Source organism: Lampris incognitus, chromosome 1 (genome assembly GCF_029633865.1).
Source record: "Lampris incognitus isolate fLamInc1 chromosome 1, fLamInc1.hap2, whole genome shotgun sequence".
Taxonomy (NCBI): Eukaryota; Metazoa; Chordata; class Actinopteri; order Lampriformes; family Lampridae; genus Lampris; species Lampris incognitus.
The window spans coordinates 127,212,514-127,234,824 of NC_079211.1; the positions used below are offsets into that span (position 1 = coordinate 127,212,514).

A 22,311-nucleotide genomic window follows, 5' to 3' on the forward strand; every position below is an offset into this window, starting at 1 on the left:
AGTTCTCCAGGGTGTATCAGTCTGACAACTGTTTTTCTTTATTCAGGATTTTAACCATCATATTATACATGGCCATAGCATTAAGTTCATTTACACCCAAGCTAAAAGTGTTTCCCAAATCTAAAAAAAAAGGTCCTGTGCAATTTTTCTGATGAGGAATAATTTTTAAATCAGGAAATGGATGTTCAATATTTGGATGAATAAAATCACTGCAGTATGATGTTAGAAGTTCACATTCTTTTTCTGTGAGCTGACCATTCCAATTAAATAGCAGCCGACTAATGAGGCGTGTAGATTTCACTCGCAGGTGAGATGCTAGTGCAGCAGCATTGTCAGGATTTGGCCCAGCGAGCTCCACCACCCGACCCAATGTGATGACCTTTGCCTGGCAGAACGGTTTTGACACAGTGGGTCCTGTGTCACAGGTCGTGTCCATACGCTCACTATATGTCACTGGTTCTTTTAGAAGCCAGCTCAGAGAGTCAGGACAGCCCATTATCTCTTTCTTAAACATATTCCACACTCTTATGAACCCACAATAAAAACCAAGTAATCCGTTGAGGGGTTTGAGTTGTTAAGATCCATTAAAAACATCGGCAAGTTTATTCCAAGTCCACAAAACGTCTCTGTTTCAGGCCAGACAGAAATATTTTGAGGAGGGTGATAAGGCTGGTAGACTACTCGCCAGATAAACAAAAAGAAGCAATCAGCACTATTCCAGCCATTGGGAGGGAAGATGGGCATCTTCTGTCTGATCCCAAGGAGATAAAGTGTGGCTTTTAGAGATTTTTATGTAAAACTTTACACCTCTGAGTCAGAAGTGGACAGAAAGGACATTATTTCATTTCTGTCAACCCTCAATCTTCCATTGTTGTCAGAGGACCAGCTTGAACATCTTGATTCCCCCATTACTATTGAGGAGATAACCGACATTATCAAGCACATACCCTCAAGTAAAGCACCAGGTTTAGATGGCTACACGGCTGAGTTCTACAAGGCTTATGCCGAGGAACTAGCACCGTTACTCCTAGACACCTATAACAAAGCTCTAGAGAAGGGAAAACTTCCTCCTTCTCTATCAGAGGCCATTATTACCCTTATTCTAAAAGAAGGGAAGAGCCCTTTAGATTGTAAAAAATTCAGACCCATTAGTTTGACCTCCTGTGACAGTAAGATAATATCTAAATTTTAAGCTAATCGACTGGACAGGGTTATAATAAACCTCTTTGATCCATCCTGGCCAGGTCAATTTCATACACTCCTGCTCCTCAGCAGACAGCATTAGGAGATTTGTAGATATTTTGTGAGCTACTCAGGATAACATCTCTCCTATGGCTGCCATCTCGCTGGATGCCAAAAAGGCATTTGACAGGGTGGGGTCGCAATATCTGTTCTCCACCGTGGAAAGTTTTGGTTTCAGCAAGAAATTCATAGATTGGATTAATCTAATATACACCTGTCCCAAGGCATATGTGCTCACCAACGGCATAATCTCTCCCTCATTTGAACTCGGAAGAGGCACCAGGAAGGGGGACCCTCTCTCCCCTCTGCTTTTCGCCGTTGCACTAGAACCGTTAGCAGTGGCTATCCATAAAGAACCTACATTTCCAGGCTTTCAAATTGGCGACAAATGTCATAAATGGATGTTGTACGCAGATGACATTCTTTTGTTTATGTCCAATCCTGAACGCTCTCTTTCCTGCCTATTTAAATTATTGACAAGTTCTCATTTATTTCAGGTTATAAAGTGAACTGGACAAAGTCTGAAGCTCTCCCTCTTAGGCCATATTGCCCCAAAAAACTCTTCCAATCAGGCACTTTTGCTTGGCCTATGAAAAACATCAATTACCTTGGAATAACATCCCCCCTCCCCACTGTCTGACTTGAAATAAACTTTGACCCCCTATTGGATAAACTGCGAGCTGATATAGAGCATTGGTCTCCATTGTATCTCTATGTGGGGCAAGGCAAACCTCCTTAAAATGAATTGTACTCCAAAATTCAACTACCTACTGCAGGCTCTCCCGATCCGAATCCCACTACACTACTTTAAACAATTTGATAAACTTTGTAATAAATTCTTATGGAACAATAAATGCCCAAGTATGAGTCTGCGAAAACTGCAGAGGCCAGTGGACAGAGGAGGCCTTGGGGTGCCTATCCTGTTATTTTACCATTATGCTTTCACTCTCAGGCATATGGCACAGTGGCCCTTGCCCCCAGAGAGCGCTCCCCCATGGCTCCATCTTGGGAGCACCATTTGCACTCCTCTTACGCCCATGAACTATATCACAGCCAAACTAGCCCCACATTATTGGTCACATCCTAATTTGTCCCATATTCAGTGCGTTTGGAAGAGAAGAGCTCAGATCCTTAAATTTGACCCCTTTCTTCATCGGTCCGCCAGGATCTGGCTCAGTCCCAAGCTCTGTATAGATGAATCACCCTTCCTCTGTAAGTCGTGGTTTCAGAAAGGCATCACAGTCCTAAGGGGGCTGTATCAGGAAGAAACATTAAAATCCTTTGAGGCACTTAGGCAGGAATTCGACTTACCACACACTCAATTTTGGAAGTATTTGCAGTTAAGACACCTGCTGGTACAAATTTTCGGCTCACCCTCAATAGCCCCATTTAGTGGTGACACTCTAGAGAGGGTTCTCAAGAGCTTTGGATGTGGTCAAGAGGCTTCTGTCTACTATTATATGATCCTTACAGACTCAGATTCCAATATATTGACAGTGAAATTGACATAGGAAACTGATTTAAAGGTTTCATTTTCAGAGGCACAATGGGAAAGAATACTTAGGAATGGGGAAAAAAATGTCAAGGGAACTGCGAACAAGGCTGATCCAATTCAAAATTATAAACAGTCTACTGGATGCCATCTAGGCTGTGTAGAGTGGGTTTGGTGGACAGCTCAGAGTGGTGGAGGTGTCTTGACAAAGAGGATACTTTCATACACATGCTTTGGAGTTGCCTAAAAATACAGGAGTTCTGGTCTGCTATACATATCGATTTTTTTTTAAATTACCGGCCTAAACATCCCTTTCTCCTCCAGTCTATTTATTTTGGGTGACCTCTCTGCATTAAGTGATTTGACTCCACCGCTTGCTGACTGGATCCAAACTGCCCTTATGTTAGGACAGAAACTCGTGGTCAAAGAATGGAAAGCCTCCTCTGCATCAGCACCATCTTTGTGGCACACTTCTCTTGATCAGCTGGCTGCCCTAGCACAGTTATCATATAGGCTGCTTGATAAGGTGGAGGACTATCACTTGAAATGGGGTCAGTGACATTCTTATATATTGAGCATTTAATGGCATTTCCATCGCATAAAAATAACAGTAACATATCACATAAAATGCAAATAACTGAGTTAGATTTGGTTAGAAAACCTGTTGACAGGCAATGTTATAAACTTTTAAGCACTCCGCGCATCGCAGTCATGTTTTTTGTTTGTTTGTTTGTTTTTTGTTCTCTTTTTTTCCTTTCCTTATCTCAGTATGTCACTCCTATCTTTTATTTATTTTTGGTCTGGTTGTGTTTCTTTCGTTTCCATCGCATTCTGGTTTAATGTCCATGTCATTTGTATTGAAATACTTGTATATATGTTTTGTTTATCGTGAAAAATTTAATAATCATAAAAAAGACATCCATATATAATGGATGTCATCCATTAAAGATAACATCCAATTCTTCACAACAGATAAACATGCCTCTAGATTTCTATAGAAGATTGTCTGACTTGATGGGTACATACAGCTGGCCAAGACCTCCTACATCAGCGTATCAGTGGAAATTTATTCCATAGCTCTGTATAATATGGCCAAGAGGAGATATGTAAAGATGAAGAGGAAGGGACCAAGAACTGAGCCCTGAGGTACACCATATTTCACTGCAGAGAAATCAAATGTAACATTACCATGGAAGACACACTGTATTCTATCAGATAAGAAAGGCTTTAGCCAAGACAGAGCCAAACCTGAAACACCTAGGTAATTATCAAGGCAGTCCAAAAGTATAACATGATCAATTGTGTCAAAAGCTGTGCTTAGATCAAGCAACGGTAGCACTGATGTGGAATTGGAATCCAAAGCAAGCAAAAGGTTGTTCACCACTTTTGTGAGTGCAGTTTCAGTGGAATGACAGGCTCTAAACGCAGATTGAAATGGTTCAGGGATTGTTGTTGGAAAGATACATAGGCTAAAAGTTGATCAGCTACAACTCTTCCCAAAATTTTGGAAATATAAGGTAGGTTGAAGATTGGTCTGTAGTTATTGAGAACCCTCGGATCAAGATTTTGTTTCTTTAAGAGAGGTTCAACTATGAAAGTTTTAAAAGTAGTAGGAACACTGCCAGAGATAAGAGATGAATTTATAATATTTAGTATCGGGGGACCCAGGAACCATCAAAGTTCTATAAAAAGTTTGCCAGGGAGGGGTCAAGAAGGCAAGTTGTAGGTTTGGCTACCAAAGCCAGCTTGGACAGTGTTTCCAGTGTTACAGTCCATTCATTACACAGAATTGACTGTCACACTGGAAACATTTACCAGGCCATTCATTACATAGAATAACTGAGTAATATTCGAGTAGAATAGATATAATGAGGCATTGAATATAACCTACATCAAACATTGTATGGGATAAAAAAGTAACTAGCTGTCAAATTTGAATAAAAAGCAATTGGCTGTCATACTAAATTGTCCCTAGGTGTGAATGTGTAGGCTCTATGATGGTTTGGCAGCCTGTCCAGGGTGTCTCCCCGCCTGCCGCCCAATGACTGCTGGGATAGGCTCTAGCATCCCTGCAACCCTGAGTTTAGGATAAGCAGTTTGGATAATGGATAGACGGATGGATGACTGTCATGCTAATGTTTGCATGGTTATGTTACTCAGCACCACAATTGACACCTTTTATGAACTGACATTTATAAATCGGGACTTCTTAGCAAAGATTTTCTTTCTTGCTGAGAAGCTCAAATAAGCCATAAGTGATAAATGCACATCATCCTGGCAACACGTTAGCCACCAGGGAGGAGTCAGTCTCAACCCGATAAACTACACTGTCAATCTGATGACCTACACTATCAGGTCTTGATGAGCAGGTAATTGCTATAATCAAGTGTGTTATGAAATATGGTTGAAGTGAAAAACAACAGGACCGCAGCCCTCCAGGAGTAGGGTTGGAGACTACTCGACAAAATAAGGACACATTTTTTACTTCTCCAAAACATTATTTTGTTGATGGGCTTGAAGTGAAAAGTTTGAAGAGTGCTCAGCTTGTTTCTTACTTTGGAGCTGTTAGCTTTGGAGTATGTGGTGAGGGTCTGTCTGCTGCCGTTTCCCTGGCCCTGGCTGAGGCGGGCCAGAAGAAAGCGGAGCTGGGGCATACTGATGGTTGCATTGTCCTGTAGTGGGCCAGTGGGTCTTGAAGGACCTGGTCTGGGGTCTGGGGTCTGAGTCTGGGTCTGGGTCTGGGTCTGGCCAGGCTCCACCTGACTCAGCACCCTGCTGAAGGGACACAGCAGCACAATGAGGGCCAGGGCGAGCATCAGTTGAGGCTGGATGTGGAGGTGATGATGCTGCTGGTCATGATGGGACTGATGGAGTATGGCTCTTGTAATGGCTGGTGGGCCTGGCAGTAGGGGAGAAGTGAGGATAGAATAAAGGAACATTCAGAAGTGATGCTTGGATGGCACACAGAACTCTATCCCAAAGCATACCTTAAAACACAATTCTGTTTTTTTAAAGGTATGTATGCGTGTCCAGCCTGCACTCTATGCATTTGTATGAGGTAGGAGGTTTATGGAATTCTTACGTAACTGTATCATTTAGCAAAACCTAATGGTCACTGAAACAGAATAAATGCCAAATGGAAACAAGAGGTCTGCAGTAGTGGACCTGGGATACAATGCACGCATGGGAAAAACAGGAAACAGTCAAAATACACTTCAACAAAATAGCACACAGGCTATCAGTAGCCCCACTTTAACAGAGCAGGAAGGGAACAACACAAACATCCATCCATCCATCCATCCATTACCTTAACCACTTATCCTGCTCTCAGGGTGGCCTGAACAGGCCGCCAGACCATCACAGGGCTGACACACACACACACACACACACACACATTCATACCTAGGGACAATTTAGTATGGCCAAGTCACCTGACTTACATGTCTTTGGACTGTGGGAGGAAACCGGAGCCCCCGGAGGAACCCCACGCAGACATGGGGAGAACATGCAAACTCCACACAGAGGATGACCTGGGACGACCCCAAGGTTGTACTACCCCGGGGCTCGAACCCAGGACCTTTTTGCTGTGAGGCGACCACGCTAACCAGTGCGCCACCATGCCGCCCGGGAACAACACAAAGTCTCTCTAATACACACACACACACACACACACACACACACACACACACAGAAACACACCATTTAACCATGGTAAATGCTTCAATGACATCTGATACAGCAACTTTACAGGCTTTTTGTAGATATAAATGTGTAATACTCGATTGGGCATGTTTTTTAAGTCTGGATTCATATTTGTTTCATTATGGTTTTTAGTGTTAGATCTGTGTTTGTAGAGTTTGGAACATTTACATTATACTGCTTTGGTAATACTGAACCGAAAACAGACAGACTAATACAGAGAGTGAGAGAGAGAGAAAGATTCAACAACAGAGAGAGAGAAAGAAAAGAGAACAAGACAAATAGAGCTTTCTTTTTGTCTCTGTGGTCTTTCTAATGGGGGGGGGGGGTGTAACATGTCACCAACTGACACCATACTGTCACATATATGAGGCAGCGGCTGGGAGCTTTGAGACTTCTTGTTGTTCCCAAGCTCAGCTTCTGAGTCAGTGACATTTTAGTCTTGTAAACACACACACACACACACACACACACACACACACACACACACACACACACACACACACACACACACACACACACACACACACACACACACACACACACACACACACACACACACACAATGAATTTGGCCTTCATCGTGATCCCTCCAAAAATATACTGCCCTCCTGTGGCTTTGTCAACCAAATCTTCTTCCTGTCATAACGTCTGCCAACATCCTTTTGTCACCAGAAAAACAGAATAAAGTCCATTTGAGGGATTCAATTAGGATTTTGCATCAGGTTATTTAGCTCTTAAAATGCATTTGTCAGAGATATGGAATCATATCAATTTGTTTATTCACTAAGCTGGTGAACATAAAATTGGTCAACAAGTTATGATATGACTGCAGGAAGATGTTAGAAATGTATGTTTGAGGGGTGTGCGAGTAGTGTAGCGGTCTATTTTGTTGCTTACCAACATGGGGATCGCTGGTTTGAATCCCTGTGTTACTTACGGCTTGGTCAGGTATCCCTACAGACACAATTGGTCGTGTCTGCGGGTGGGAAGCCGGATGTGGGTATGTGTCCTGGTCACTGCGCTAGCGCCTCCTCTGGTCGGTCAGGGCGCCCGTTCGGGGAGGAGGGGGAACTGGGGGGGATAGCATGATTCTCCCATGCGCTACTCCCCCTGGTGAAAATCCTCACTGTCAGGTGAAAAGAAGTGGCTTGGCGACTCCACATGTAGGGGAGGAGGCATGTGGTAGTCTGCAGCCCTCCCCAGATCGGCAGAGGGGGTGGAGCAGTGACCGGGATGGCTCGGAAGAGTGGGGTAATTGGCCGGATGCAATTGGGGAGAAAAAAGGGGAAAAGCCAAAAAAAAAAGTGCATGTTTGATTTCAGAACACTTTTTCTGTTTATTGCTAAAGAGTGAAGGAAAAAACAAATGCTTTTTTTTGGGGGTGGCTACAAAAGTGTAAAAAATTGAGTGTTTGCAGAGTTTTTTTTTTTTTTTGCAATAAATGAGGACTGTGGATTTGTCCTCCATTAATTTCATAGTCGGGAATTGACAATAACTATTTTCATGGTGCTGAGTTAAACGTTGCACAAGTGCCCTTACATCCACTTAAGCTACTGGATTTATACATGGAGTTAAAGGAAAATTCTGTTTTTTTTTAACCACCTAGGTCTTGTTTTCATAGTTTTTACCATCATATATGTCAGTTATGATATCATTTTACTCACCGGCTTCAATTGGAGATTTTGGACTGCTGTTGGACGCAGCTTTACAATGGTGTCTTATGGAGCCATAACATATTATTCTTAAACCTGTCTTTTAAACAACAATTACCAAAAAAAAAAAAAATAGTGTCTTCAGTTAGACTGTGTCCATGATTGTCCATTATCTATGACTTATCTGTTGAACTGGCCGGGTAGTTTATGGATGGTTACTACTACCTATGGTAAGTATAGGCTGCTCATTCCTGCAAGCTGAACCAGGAAGTAGATCACCCAGGTTGTAAGAAATATCAGTATCACCCTTTAAACGTCCTATGAAGTAGAAAATGTGTTTTGGTTCTCATTATCTACACTTAATGTGCATCTGTTTTAGAAATTCTCTCTTTCTCTCTCATTATCTCTCTTCACCCAGTGGGTGTTGGCCTTTGAGATCTTCATCCCACTGGTCCTCTTCTTCATCCTTCTGGGCTTGAGGCAGAAGAAACCAGCTATTCCCGTCAAGGAAGGTAAGAAACAAATGGATGTAAAGAACATCTAAAAGGGGTGTGAGCACCTGATTCAAGTAGATTGGTATTGTAAATATACATTATGTTCAACACATCGGTGTGTCATCCTTTAAACAACGTATTTGAATCACAAAATGCAGGTTTATTTTGGCTGTGGCATGCCTATCAGTCCATTTTGAAAGATACCAGCAGTAGCGCAAATATAAATCTGAGGTCAGTTTGATGTAAATTTAGTTTGTTGAGCCATATCTATCAAACTCAGTGGTAATCATAGAGTTTGTGCCATTCTTCCTTCCTTTTGCACTAAGCTAGTGGTTATGATAAAGTAGGGGTTTCTGTAATATTTTCTCAAATTCCCATAAAATAATGTGTATTTGGTGGATGGAACCATGAAAACATAATTCCACAGATGAGTTTTTGGAAATGTTTGAATATGCTGGTCTGAAATAGTCTGGTCAGTTAAGGGCAAATATGGGGTCAAGGCTGCAAAAAGTCATTCACATTTGAGCCAATGTTTTTCTGTTAATTTAGGGTCCAATAAAGAAAAAAATGCAAGGAGCCCAAAATTTTAGGTGGGGGAAGTCTCTGAAATGGCCACGCCCACTTTTTAGGCCTGGAAATCAGTATCTCGGCTCCTGAATGTCGCAGAGAGCTGATCATGGGCTCAAAAGAAGCAGAAGCACCACATTTATATAAGCATTATGAACAAACATATACCCCAAAACCTTTACTTTTTCAGGTATTTACAAAAAACTAATTTTCACTGGTCACATACATGGCCACGCCCACTTTTTAGCCCTGGGACTATATCTCAGGCTCAGCTCTCGGAGGTTGCCCCGAGTTGATATTGGGCTCAAAAGATGTGGAAATAACTATTTATATTAGTGCTCTGAACAAATATACTGTATGCCCTAAAATCTTCACGTTTTGAGCTATTCATGAACATGTTCTTTTTTCCATTGAATTGATCAGCAGCATGCAATCAACTTTAGCCAAATCTGTGCAAGAAGGCTATACAGTTTGTTTGAGTAAAAGTGTTACATCTACTCATGGAGTGCTAGTATTCAAGTTGACTCTTTGTTATAAGAGGAGGAACCCAGTAACCACCAAAGAAACAAAGCAAACCATGTGAGGTCCAAAAAAATCTTTATTTTAACCTCACACATCCCATCAGACTGGATTCAAACACTTGCTGAGGCACTTGCAATAAATGAGACATTTCATCCCTCTGCCAGCACAAGAACATGAGGTACACTTATTAGATCTGCAACTACACACCCCTGTTACTTGAGACAATGTATCTCTTGTGGAAACTGTGCTCCACTTGACGAAGAGTTCCTCTCCTTCGGTAGTCCAACCCCATTCAATGACAGGGGGACAAGGGAGTTGTAGCAGGCTGTTTCCCCACAGCCATCCTGCCTGGAATGTAGCTCTCAACAGATGCTGTAGAAGCGCATCCTGACTTGGGGGTAGGTCTCTCAGCTCATCATTAACTGAGTGCTTGAACAGCTGGAATCTGAGCTCATCTATACTGACACAGTTGTACAGTCCAGTCTTGTTGTACCAGCTCATTACCCAGGGCTCAATAACTTCCATGCTTTCCTTAACTGTCTCGATACTAGGGCAGCAACTTAGTCCTCTCAAAGCAGCAGTGAGTTCTGTGGACTTACTGTGGTTTATCCAGGCTTTGTATTGAGCAGTCTTTGAGTGGCCAAAGAAGGCGCTCACAGAATCACAGCCACTAAAAGAATGGAACACAGGCATGGCATCGGCCACATCTCCACCAAGCTTCTTGTGTGCTTCTGTGATTGAGTAGAATTGGCGTTTGCCAGGAACTGCAAAGTCAACTATAAGTTGCAAGTCATTACATACTGATAGGAACTGTGTAGTGAACCCTAGTAGGATGACTACCACATCGGAGTCGACTGTTCTAACTGTAACTGACTTGATCCCCTTGTTTAGCATGTGCATCACATGGCAAACGATGCGGTTGTCAGCCTCCTCAAGCATATCTATGCTGTCATAAAGCTGGATCTCGAAGCTTTCGCCGAAGTTTGCAAGCACCTTTCTGCCGTAGGTGATGCTGAACTCCTTGTCCCAGTTCCACGCTTGTGCCTTAGCAATCCTGGCGAACATTAGATTCAGGGCTACTTTGTTGTCTACATTAGACAGAAAAGCTTCAAAGAATTGCTTAGATTCTGGCATGGTGTCATTCTCACTGAAAGCCATCTGTGAACTACCTGCTGATCCCCGGTTCTTCCTAGTCGCAGTCTTGATACTCATATTCTGGTAGAGGTCAGCCACAATGTCAATACGATTGGCTTTCTTCTCATGACCGATCCTGGCAATGCTGTTCAACACTTTGATTACAAAGTCTTGGAATGTCATGCCTTTGGTGAGAGACTTTGCCATGATTCGTACTTGCACAGACAAATCTATCACAAGTCCTTCTGAGGATGTAGATTGAACTTGTACACCGATGTCCTTAAGAATTTGAGACTTTTGGCTATGATAAATATCTCCATCCTTTGTTGACAAGGCGTCGGGTAAACCTGAAATTGAAATGAATAGTTAAGCTAAGTGTAACTCTTGGGCTTACTGTCAAATCAATTAACTTGAATGTGAAATTGAATCAATGAATATCACTGTATTAAAAATCTGGTAAGACTTAAGTAACATCTAAAATATTTGAATAACTGACTTTATATCAATTAGTTTCACCTGTGAATTCACCACCAAATAACTTCCTTGTCTCTTCTTCTCTTGATCTGCAGGCCTCCTTCAGCTTTGCAAAGGTTCCTTTGGGTGGCTTGATTGCAGGGCTAGCGAGTTGGACTTTTGCACATGAACTTGGGAGTTTCAGGGCATTTCGTGAGATGGTTGCATTGACATCCTTCTTACTTAATACAATTCGCTCCTGCACAAACTGGTCATGCTGAGTTTTGCCGACTGTAAAGACAAAACTGGAGTCTTTACTTATGACATCTGGGAAGGGAATGGATGAGTTCAACCTCATGAACTGAGCTTCATCGAACGGGTTGGTAAGGATACCCTGGTACACCTTGAGTGTGTGGCTTGAAAATGTTTCCTTGAAGGAATCCAGCATTTCTTTGTGCCCGTGTGATGGATCTTGACCTTCGACCTCATCTAGGTAGCGCTGGATTTCGGGTAGCGCAAGTTCGAGTTTCCTGAAGAACTCTTGATCTTCCCGATTGATGATATCGACATATCCAGTGTCAGACTTGATGACCTTTATGTTATGTTCCTGCTTTTGATCACATGCAATCTTTGAGAATGGGTTGTCTCTGGTGTTTACTGTGAAAGAGCCTGAAAGAAATTCCTTGAACAAGTATGGGTGTCTCCATTTGAGCTCTTTGAGATCCTGAAGAAACACTGATGCCCATCTGGCATAGTGTGTATGATCAAGTGCAAAGAAAAGAGGAATGAGCTGCTCAAGTGCACTGATCATCATGATGAAGTTTGCCTCTCGAAAGGATCTTATGAAGATAAGGACCTTCTTGATTGTGTCAACAACATTGTTCCAGTAGTGAAACATGGGGCTGTTTTCATTGGCCACCCAGTTACTCCAAGTCAAACTGTTGTCCTCTAGACGTTTTGCCTGAAATGCTTCATCTCTCTTCTTGGCCAGCACCACAGCCAGGAGTTGAATACAGTATCTAGCCTTCTTTATGGAATTCACATCGCAGACAGCAGTTGTCAGACCTGTGATATTCAGATTAGCTGAGGTTAAGATGGTATCAAGGCCAGTTCCTTTTATCAACTGCCCAACACAGACAAGAGAAACCTTCTCAAGGTGCAGCCCACCCATGAACGCGAAGTATGAATGAGAAAACTCTTCCCCCATGGCCCACTGTATCATCTTCTTGATGGCATAAAGGGGCTGATCGGATCCACCCACTGCAACCTGGCCTGGGTTAAGATATCTTGTGTATGATACTGCTATTCTCATGACATGGAGCTGAAGGTGTTCAGTGTTGCTAGCATGGTCAATCACTGGCAGGATGCAGTTGATTGTTTTGGGAACATCTGTCTGGTCACGTTCCTTTGAAGCATGGTGACAGGTCCAAGTAACAGGCTGTAATGCATCAGATCCAATGTTCTTCATAGCCACCATCAAAAACTCTTCTTCCTCTTCCATGCTTTTCTGAAACACGACTTTTAGCTCTGCGTCAACTTCTTCAACATTGATGGTCTGTAGAGGGCGACGAGACTCCTTAAAGACCTTCTGCTCCATTACGCTCAGATATTCCTCCAACACTGTTTCCAAGCCCGGTGTGTTAGGGTTAATGTCCCTGGAAAATCTTCTCTCCCTTGAGAGGCCTTCCTTCATGTCAAATATACCTTTTTACAACCTTCAGGAGCTGATACGTGAAACGTGACCAGTAAAAATTAGTTTTCTTAAAATATCTGAAAAAGTAAAGGTTTTGGGGTATATGTTTGTTCATAATGCTTATATAAATGTGGTGCTTCTGCTTCTTTTGAGCCCATGATCAGCTCTCTGCGACATTCAGGAGCCGAGATACTGATTTCCAGGCCTAAAAAGTGGGCGTGGCCATTTCAGAGACTTCCCCCACCTAAAATTTTGGGCTCCTTGCATTTTTTTCTTTATTGGACTCTAAATTAACAGAAAAACATAGGCTCAAATGTGAATGACTTTTTGCAGCCATTTTGCCTTAACTGACTAGACTAAAAGAAACACTAAACTTTGTGGGTATGCTGAATGGAAATATGAAATGGTAGCAGGTAACATACAAAGTTCGTTACCCGTCCTGAACAAATCAATTGCTTATGTTGTAATGAAAATAGTATAGCTGTTTTAGATTTAAAAATCAAATACAAGAACGTGTTGAAAATAATACATCTTAATTGGGGGTGTTGAAGGAAGGGAGGAGTGGTGGTGTATACTGGTGTGGAATCATCTTTTTGCCTTGTGCTGACCACCAGTGGTCTGCCGGTTCACAAGCCACCCTCCGCAGCTATTTTCCATGGAAAGTTCATTCCTTCTGTTGTCTTCGACATGTAAAAAGAACCTCCACTGCTGAGTCATCTTGGCCTAGATATGCATGCTGTCAAAGGTTTTAGCTTTGAACTGCCATGCATTTAAAGGAGGTGAACGCACACCTCCGGTGATCCGCTTGAGAGAGCTTGGTTGCCAAGATGCATTTTGGCTTGCATGTTGAGCTCTGGTTTGTGTCCTTAAGTTCACATTTTAGTTGTGTTTTAGTGCTGTCCCTAGTTCACATTTTGTTCATGTTTTAGTTTTTTGCCAAAGCACTGTCATAGTTTGTGGTCGTTGTAGCAAATAATTTATTTTGATGCTTTTTTTACCCCTTTTCTTTTGACTTTACCTCTGTCCTTGTTCCTCTTTCTTTCAATGTGTTTCTGTTTCTGTGGCTATGCTCTCTCTTTCCTGTGCATGATGCATGTTCTCTGTATTTTGGATGGACCAGTGTGTAAGTTATACTTTTTTTCATCCCTATTCCCAGTCCTGGCTGACTGACTGACTCATTCATTAAAATTGTAATCTTTCATGTTTTCCCTGATGTGTTCATCCTGTCTCGAGGGTGGCATCTGGTGGAGGGCATGTGGCGTGCTGGTGTGACTGTGTGCACTTTACATGTGTGACCGCTGGCTCATGAGTACTTTTTATGTGTGTGCACACATATAAACATTTGATAGCGCTTGGATGTGCAGATATAAATGTCTGAGTGTGCGAAACTTAATATCCACCTCCATCTGTGAGTGTGTTCCTCTCCACCTCCTCTTGGGTGCTATGTGCTGTGTTCTGTTTCATCCATTCACAAGAGTATTGAAGTGAATGAGACGGGCTCTGTCATCTCCAGAGTGCACATCCTAGTAGACAATGTATTTGACTGATTATGAAGAGGTTGTATTGGTATACAGTATACAAACCGAACTAAACTTCAGTGTTCACTAACGTTTCTAAAAAAGAAAAAAAATGTATGCACCTGTGTTAGGGCTGCAGAATACAGCTGAATACTGCAGAATATTACAATTACTGCAAGATTTATATAATTTATTCTTCAGAATGAAGAAATATTTAGTATTTTGTAGGAGAGCAGGATTTGCTCAAGATGCTTAAGATTTGCTCTGATTTAATAAAATATTTTCTTTGGAAGTGCTGTCTAGAACAACGTGCAACCCTCTGAAATATAGAAATTGCATCCACCAATAATAACATTGTATGATGTTTTTGATTAAATTCTGCAGCCCCAACCTGTGTGTTCGTCTGTTTATGTTGTTGCATATATTTTGAAACTGAATTCCTTTCTGACTCCATCTAACTGACACTGTGGTTTAAAGTTGGTTTAATTCACCATTTGCAAAATATCTGCAAGTCCTAACTTCCATAGCTGCTCCTACTATGATGAAAAAACCTTCCAGATAAGCTCCACTATAATCCATCTGCAAATTACTGCAAGCGGTAATTGATTTTGCATAATACCATAAAAAAAAGTCTTACAGGTTTGCCAACCACACCATTTCCCATTTTACCATTAATCACCATTTCCCCATGCATCAGATTTGTCTACCAACCTATCTAGCATTATTGTACACTCCATAAAGGCTGCTCGTCTTTGCCCTCAGATGGGTGTGGGTGCAATTTCAGAACTCAGTTTTGGAGGAAATAAGCCAGTTAATAACTGGTGATGATTTCTTTAATATTGTGCAATCTGTGAACTGTGATTTGTGCATTGCATTCCATACAGTTCCTACTGCAAATAGTAGGCCCTGTCTGGAATGTCTTCTCAACCATCCAGGTGAACTAATTCTGAACTACTCCTCTGGTTGATAGATGTCAATTTAACGCTTGGTTCACACTTAAGACGTGAACCACAATATCAATATTATCCAGTTTATTGGCAAGAAAGGGAATAGATGGCACTGAATTTACCTCACTCTAATTTACATATTGGGCATTGAGGGGATACTCATTCAGAGTGACTGTAGGGAGTTAGCATAGGTGCGGGTTTAGTGTTGTGTGAAAAGATACTTGGATAAACATATTAAAGCTTCACTTTCACTCAGCTTTTCTTTTAGAATTCCACCATGCGCTCACCAAGGCTTCTCTATACACTCATCACTCATCCCACTAATATTGGAATAGATATGCTAAGAAAATGTATATCCCATTATTTATTTGATATAGACATTACAAAGTTGTGAGTAGTTACAGTTAATGTTACAAAACATTAGCTTAAAAATAAATATTTTTTTGTTTGTAGAATTGACCTTTTCAAATAGAGTGTGAGGTGAGGTCATAACTTATAGAATAAATGATGAAAATGTCAATAACATTTTTTGTTATTCCTGGAGCTTTTTTTTCTCTAATAAAACACTTTTTTATAGGATGTGGGTGCAGTGTTCTCCTAAAGAAAAGACTAATTTGGATTTGACAAGTGTGGGTTCCTCTAAAACTTTTAATAGCCTATTTAGTTTTCAAGGGCCAGAGTAGCTAGATAGTGTCAGCAATTTAAGTTTCTATTCCAGGATAAAACCTGTAGGGGGGAAGGGGGTCAGTTTAAACGGTTGGATGCAGGTCATTACTTGAATGCTGAAACTACAATGCATCCGGAAAGTATTCACACCCCTTTACTTTCCCCACATTTTGTTATGTTACAGCCTTATTCCAAAATGGATTAAATTCATTTTTTTTCTCATCAATCTACACACAACACCCCATAATGACAAAGTGAAAAAGGTTTTGTAGAAATTTTTGAAATTTATTAAAAATAAAAAACTGAAATATTGCATGTACATAAGTATTCACACCCTTTGCTATGACACTCAAAATTGAGCTCAGGTTCATCCTGTTTCCAGTGATCATCCTTGAGATGTTTCTACATCTTGATTGGAGTCCTCCCGTAGTAAATTCAATTGATTGGACATGACTTGGAAAGGCACACAGCTGTCTATATAATGTCCTACTGTTGACAGTGCATGTCAGAGCAGAAACCAAGCCATGATGTCAAAGGAATTGTCTGTGGACCTCCGAGACAGGATTGTATCAAGGCACAGATCTGGAGAAGGGTACAAAAAAATTTCTACAGCTTTGAAGGTCCCAAAGAGCACAGTGGTCTCCATCATTCGTAAATGGAAGAAGTTTGGATCCACCAGGACTCTTCCTAGAGCTGGCCGCCCAGCCAAACTGAGCAATCGGGGGAGAAGGCCCTTGGTCAGGGAGGTGACCAAGAACCCGTTGGTCACTCTGACAGAGCTCCAGCGTTCCTCTGTGGAGATGGGAGAACCTTCCAGAAGGACAACCATCTCTGCAGCACTCCACCAATCAGGCCTTTATGGTAGAGTGGCCAGACGGAAGCCTCTGCTCAGTAAAAGGCACATGACAGCCCACTTGGAGTTTGCCAGAAAGCACCTAAAGGACTCTCAAACCATGAGAAACAAGATTCTCTGGTCTGATGAAACCAAGATTGAACTCTTTGGCCTGAATGCCAAACGTCACATCTGGAGGAAACCAGGCACCTCTCATCACCTTGCGAATACCATCCCTACAGTGAAGCATGGTGGTGGCAGCATCATGCTGTGGGGATGTTCTTCAGCGGCAGGAACTGGGAGACTAGTCAGGATCGAAGGAAAGATGAATGGAGCAAAGTACAGAGAGATCCTTGATGAAAACCTGCTCCAGAGTGCTCAGGACCTCAGACAGGGGCAAAGTTTTACCTTTCAACACGACAACGACTCTAAGCACACAGCCAAGACAACGAAGGAGTGGCTTCGGGACAAGTCTGTGAATGTCCTTAAGTGGCCCAGCCAGAGCCCAGACTTGGACCCCATTGAACATCTCTGGAAAGACCTGAAAATAGCTGTGCAGCGACGCTCCCCATCTAACCTTACAGAGCTTGAGAGGATCTGCAGAGAAGAATGGGAGAAATACCCCAAATATAGGTGTGCGTAGCTTGTAGCTTCATATCCAAGAAGACTTGGGGCTGTAATTGCTGCCAAGGGTGCCTCAACCAAGTACTGAGTAAAGGGTGTGAATACTTATGTACATGCAATATTTCATTTTTTTATTTTTAATAAATTTGCAAAAATTTCTACAAAACCTTTTTTGCTTTGTCATTATGGGGTATTGTTGGTAGATTGATGAGAAAAAAAAGGAATTTAATCCATTTTGGAATAAGGCTGTAACATAACAAAATGTGGGGAAAGTGAAGGGGTGTGAATACTTTCCAGATGCACTGTATGTGCATCTGACATCAAAAAAGTTTTTAAAAGCATAAAAAGTTTTAAAAGCATTGCGAGCATATTGTAAGAACAAACTACCCAAACTCAGCAGAGGAATTAAGCTAGTTTTCAGTGGTAAAGGGGTGAATAGCCTGGAGGAGGCAAGTTTCATTCCTCCAGAGAGGAAACTAAGCTCTAAAACTGCATACTATCCATCTTTCTCACCTCGCGTCCATCTACTCAGTTCATTTTTGTCTGTACTTGTTAAAGGGATGGGTAGCTGATATGAGCGAGGGATAGCTGGAGGACAATGGAGAATGAGTGTGTTTTGCTCCTCTCTCCGTGGGTGGATAAATCCACCACCAGCGGAGACAACGAAAGAGAGAGAGAGAGAGAAAGAGAGACTTACAGTAGCCATGGAAACATGAGCGGTTGTGTTTTAGAAAGAGCTGAAATCTTTCATCCCCCCCCTCTTTCTTTCTGTGTGAAAGCCTGTCCGGCCAACATCTTTGGACCGATATGAGAAAAATATCATGAGGCCATTTTGTGCGGCAGCATGATGAAAGCCCTATTTATTCAACCGTGACATCTGGGAGCATCTCCTGCTATCATCTATTGTCTTCTCAGTGATGGCTCTCTGCATTTCTAACTCTTCGTGTCTCTTTCTTCTCCTTCTTTGATCCTCCTCATCCTCCTTGAATGCACGGCGCTCCCAAACTTCCTCTACTTTCTGATCCTCATCATTCCTCTCACTTTTTCTGCAACATCGATCTCTTTATTTCTCTGCATACCACTTCTTTTTCATCCCTTTCTTGTTCTTGTCTCTTTTATTCATCCCTGTCTATACACGCTAATGCCCCTCTCACTATGTCCGACCAACCTTTCCACTCTGTTTCACTGTTATTCTGTGTCCCCATCTCTTGCCGTTTCTCCTTTTCTCTCTTTATCATCTGTCTCTACTTTTTATTTTCTTTCCTTGTTCCCTCCATCCTGTCCAGCCTTCTATAGCGCGGCCCCCCTGACCTCAGCAGGCATCATCCCCATCATGCAGTCGCTGTGTCCAGACGGACAAAGGGACGAGTTTGGTTTCCTCCAGTACAAGAACTCCACGTGAGTTGGCTGTTATTATAAGTTAGCCGCTGAGGATATGCTACATGATTTTAACAATGTTAAATGAAAATTTACTTTTTCTTTCACCTTATTAGCTCATTTTCCTAGTCATATTATGATGCACCTGTTCAACCTCTTATGCTGAAAATTTTATTTTTTATACATTTTATATCAAAATATAATCATCTTAACTTCCTCAGCCAAGTTTTATTATTGCATCACCACATCCGAGCTTCAGTGCTTCAGTGTTGTTGACATAATTGTTGGTGGCAAGTAGTCCTCCATGGTAGAATGTAGACTAACATTAGCATCCAGTTCTCCATCGCTGTAATTCTCCATGTTTGTTATGGCACGGCAACTTTCGCAATATCCAAACAAATCCTAAAGGATCAAATCACATCCCTCCCTACATTTTGTCCCAGCCTAATATCCCGTTTTACCTGGAAATATGTCACATTACAGAAGCAAGATATGCTCTGAATAACTTTTTACATTGTCTTTAAAGCGTAATTATAGCCCCAACTTGACCATGTTGGCTGATTTTCAAGATCATGGAGACTCTGCATTGATCTATATAAAATAGGTCAAGTCACCACGGACAGTCATTACACATTATTATTTTGTCATTTTGTGTGTGTGTGTGTGTGTGTGTGTGTGTGTGTGTGGTTGGGGGTGCGTGTGTGTGGGTGGGTGGGAGGTGGGGTTAAGATCCAAATTGCTTGTTCCCCAATTGAGTCTACAACCAGACAAAGCCATCATGATTATATCAAACATTTTTGATGTTCACGACTCAAATCAGGACAGGTCTTAACATGTTCATGTAGTGTGAGCTAGTGAATGACAAAAACATTAAGTGTGTGTGCCTCGAAGATTGGAAACATGAGAAATTTGCAAATTTCAATTGTCAAGTGTGCGATGCCTTGTCTTATTCAAAGTAAACGATTATATTATTATGTAATCTGTTCTGAGCTCTGGAGGACTCTATGGCTGATGTTTGGTTGTCTAATATTAGTATACACACAGGATCACAGACACCCACATACATACGCCTGAAAACTTTAGCTTACTTCTGTAACCCCGGTTCTCTGAGTACCATGAGTGAAATGTCTCACTATGGGATATGCCCCCTCACATATTCACAGAAGCACTTGTACCATTACGCCAGGCCTGATTGACTGGCAGTCATGACCTCTGTGTCCGTGCCCTGCGCCTTATATATGACTGATGCAGCGTCACTTGTCATTCAAAACAAGCACACCTCTTCTCGCTTCACCCCAGCAGCAAGAAGGGCAGTCTGGTGAGACAGCTCACTCATGCTACTCAAAGAACCGGGGTTACAGAAGTAACCTAAAGTTCTATTTCATAGCATTCGTTTTGATGTCTCACTATGGGATATGGAGACTCCCGTATTGCCAGACAAGTTATCTCAATGACTGACCACCAGCCCCCTCCATGAATAAGTGTGTGGATGAGGCAGGTCCACTGAGGAACCAACACTCAGGACAGCATGAGCAAGGCTTGAAGATGTAACATCCAACTTATAAAACCTTGCAAATGTGAGGGGCAATGACTAGCTAGCTGCAGCACAGATATCCTGGATAGAGACCCCCCCTAAACAGGGCTAAGTACTCATACACAGTGTCCTGAAATGCGAACCTTAAATATTTCCTGTGTGGATGAGAAAATATGTGTCCTTCAGGTCGATCGATGTGAACTAATCCCTGGGCGTACCAAGCATATCGGCTGTGTGTGTGAGCATGTGAAACTTGTATCTCCTGAGATACAAGAGATATGAATGCCCCCCCCCTTCTTTGGGACCAGGAAATACCTCGAATAGAGACCCTCTAGCCTCTGCTGGTGTGGCACTATTCATATGCCGTTTTTGTTTAACAAGAGAGATATTTATTCCTGTAACGGGAAGCAATGAAGCCATTGAAACGAGGAGGCGCTGTGGTGAATTGAAGTCTGTAGCCAATGGCTATTGTCTTCAATACCCATTTTGACACCGTGCAAGTTTTCCAACTCTATGTGGGAAGATAGAGGTGAGTGAAGTTCTCTCTGATCTACACAATCACTGGGAACCTCTTTTAACGGTACGACGCTTCCCGTTAGCGGCTGACAATGGTCGGTACACCCGGGTGCTACTGTGCATGCGCGAACTGATAGACTCGGGACAGCCATCCTCGGCTTTTTCGCCCCAGGGAGGGCATTGGCCCCCTCTGGTAGTGTTAAAGGGGAAACACTATGTTTTGCAACTTTGTGTTTATCTTTTTCCCTTTTGAAAAAAATGCAATACTGCACCCTCAGCTGTGTGCCCGGATGTGTCACTGAATGAAAATTTGTTTTCACAGTGTGTGTGTGAGTGCTCATGAGACTTGAATGTGGATTTGAACAATCCCACATTTGAACTGAGTCTTGTCTCCTCTTGGCTGGGACGCACAAACTGAGCTCCGGGCCCACATGCCACCGAGAGAGAGGGTTGGCATTGGGGGATTCCTCCCCAGACACACTGGAACGCTGGACTGTCAGGGAACAGGGGATGGCTGGCACGTCCACTTTCCATGGGAGACAGAGCTGTAAAGCTTCATCTTCTTTTTTTCTTTGCCTTGCATCTCTTTTGCATGGAAGCTAGAGTGGAGCCAAATATGCCATCAGGCACAACTAGTATGTCCAAGATGTCCCCCTTCTCTTTATCCAACAAGTTTGTCAGATTGAGCCATCTTTGTCCTGCAGTACCAACACTAACATACACTTCCCCGTAGTCTGGACAGTGCATCGCTGGACACGCAGACAGATATCCGCAATCGTAATCTCATCCCACACAGAAGTGTCGGGTACCTAGGTCATGTCATCGAAAAGCTCCGCTTGGTAGGCAGACAACATGGAGGTGATGTTGAGTGCTCTCACCGTCAGGGCTGCCACCTTGTAAGCTCGCTCAGCCATGGCGGACTGGAAGCGGTCGGCTCTGGCGGTGGTCTGGATGATGTAGCCGACAGCCGTGGGTGGAGGTGGGCTGCCACCAGTGGCTCCATGGGCGACATGCAGGCCATGACATGTTTATCCATCCCCTCAAAATCCAGGGAAGATGCTCCTTGAATGGGGGTCTTGCTGGAGTATGAATTTTCTTTCCATGAGACGGTGACTTCTTCCAGGAGCTTGGCGAACACCGGAAGAAGCTGTCTCGTGGACCGCTTAGCCTAGGGCAATTTCTCCCTTCATAGCGGGACCGGAGAGTCTCCACAATGACAGTGGGCCATGGGATTCCCAGTCTCTCTGCAGGGCATTTACACACGTCGTGCATGTCAGTGCTAGGTGGAGGCTGAGCAGCCTCACCCTCGCCTTTAGCAGCAGACAGGCATGGAGAGCTGGGAATCTA

At 42.6% G+C, this 22,311-nt stretch overlaps 1 protein-coding gene across 1 annotated transcript in view; it reads left to right on the forward strand.

The window, feature by feature from the left end:
- abca2 (ATP-binding cassette, sub-family A (ABC1), member 2) overlaps positions 1-22,311 on the forward strand; it is a 220,575-nt gene that overhangs the window by 69,625 nt on the left and 128,639 nt on the right. Inside the window, exons 2-3 of the mRNA XM_056296979.1 lie at positions 8,507-8,600; positions 18,824-18,935. Coding sequence (XP_056152954.1) covers positions 8,507-8,600; positions 18,824-18,935 — 206 coding nt within the window. The remainder of the gene's footprint in view (positions 1-8,506; positions 8,601-18,823; positions 18,936-22,311) is intronic.